Below are 1,054 nucleotides of genomic sequence, written 5' to 3' on the forward strand. Positions count from 1 at the left end.
GGCTGCCTGAATCTGATTCGTGAAGGTTCCGGGAGTGAAGCGCCCAGCAATAGGAGTGGCTCCAGTGGCAGCAGCAAACTTCAGCACAGCTCGCTTTGAGAATAAAGGACATTGTGAGTTAGCAATGTACTACATGGTTTCATAAATTTCCATGATAGTGCTCCCCTAGTTCTTTAATCCCATGAAGCCATCTATCTAATCGGACCCTCAAACATTCCTTCTTCAAAAATGAAAACAGAACCAAGCACTTAAATTCCTAACTCAGGCCCTCACTGTGGTAAACTGTTTTTCTCACTTCTGGAAGATTGAGCCCAACTGCCTGGTACCAAGCAAAAAGTTAGGCTCACTGAATCTTTATTCAGAAATGCCTGAAAAATGCAGAGTACAGTAACTGAAACTGGCCTTCCCCTACCATACACACCAGGGTATAAGGGGGGTTCCAAGCTATAGCCAGCCTGTGAAAAGTAATTCTTCTGAAACTCATGGCAACGTTTTATTACCATAAATCTGAAAATAAAAATAGGACCACTAGTATTACATTATTTTCAAATATGTCCAAAACCAAAGGTACAATGTTTTTCTTAAAAAACAATTAGAATGGAGCCAATGATTATCCTTGTTAAACTATTTTAAAGTCAATTTTACATGGCATACACAGGGCAAAACTGTCTACTCCCATAGAAACCTTACAAAGGAGTGTTCTGTGTAATGGGTTTTGTTTAAATCTGCAAAAATTCCTAAAAAATAAACTCCCCTTACGAGATTTGGATCAGGACTTAAAAAGCACTTACTCCAAAACAGTTCAAATTTCAAACGCAGCAGCTACTCCTTGGAAATTCTACCCCTGTCACTGTGTTGGAACTTCTGACAGCACTTACCAGTTGTTTTGGTTGTTTTTTTTCATATACACCCCAAGATATTATTTTTGAAATAACCACCAAGAATGTTATTCCACAGACCTGGCCGGTATTCCTGGAGGATATAACACTGACATCAGCTGGGTTTTCAATGGCAACAATGGCCCGAGCTGCCAACAGAAGCTTCTCCCAGGTCC

General features: G+C 40.2%; 1 protein-coding gene across 1 annotated transcript in view; it reads right to left on the bottom strand.

Moving 5' to 3' along the window:
* The window catches only part of LOC102840239 (40S ribosomal protein SA-like), a 4,716-nt gene that overhangs the window by 1,112 nt on the left and 2,550 nt on the right, over positions 1-1,054 (bottom strand). The window contains exon 3 of the mRNA XM_006869178.1: positions 7-93. Coding sequence (XP_006869240.1) covers positions 7-93 — 87 coding nt within the window. The remainder of the gene's footprint in view (positions 1-6; positions 94-1,054) is intronic.

The sequence above is a fragment of the Chrysochloris asiatica genome, unplaced genomic scaffold (assembly GCF_000296735.1).
Source record: "Chrysochloris asiatica unplaced genomic scaffold, ChrAsi1.0 scaffold00127, whole genome shotgun sequence".
In the NCBI taxonomy this organism is placed as follows: Eukaryota; Metazoa; Chordata; class Mammalia; order Afrosoricida; family Chrysochloridae; genus Chrysochloris; species Chrysochloris asiatica.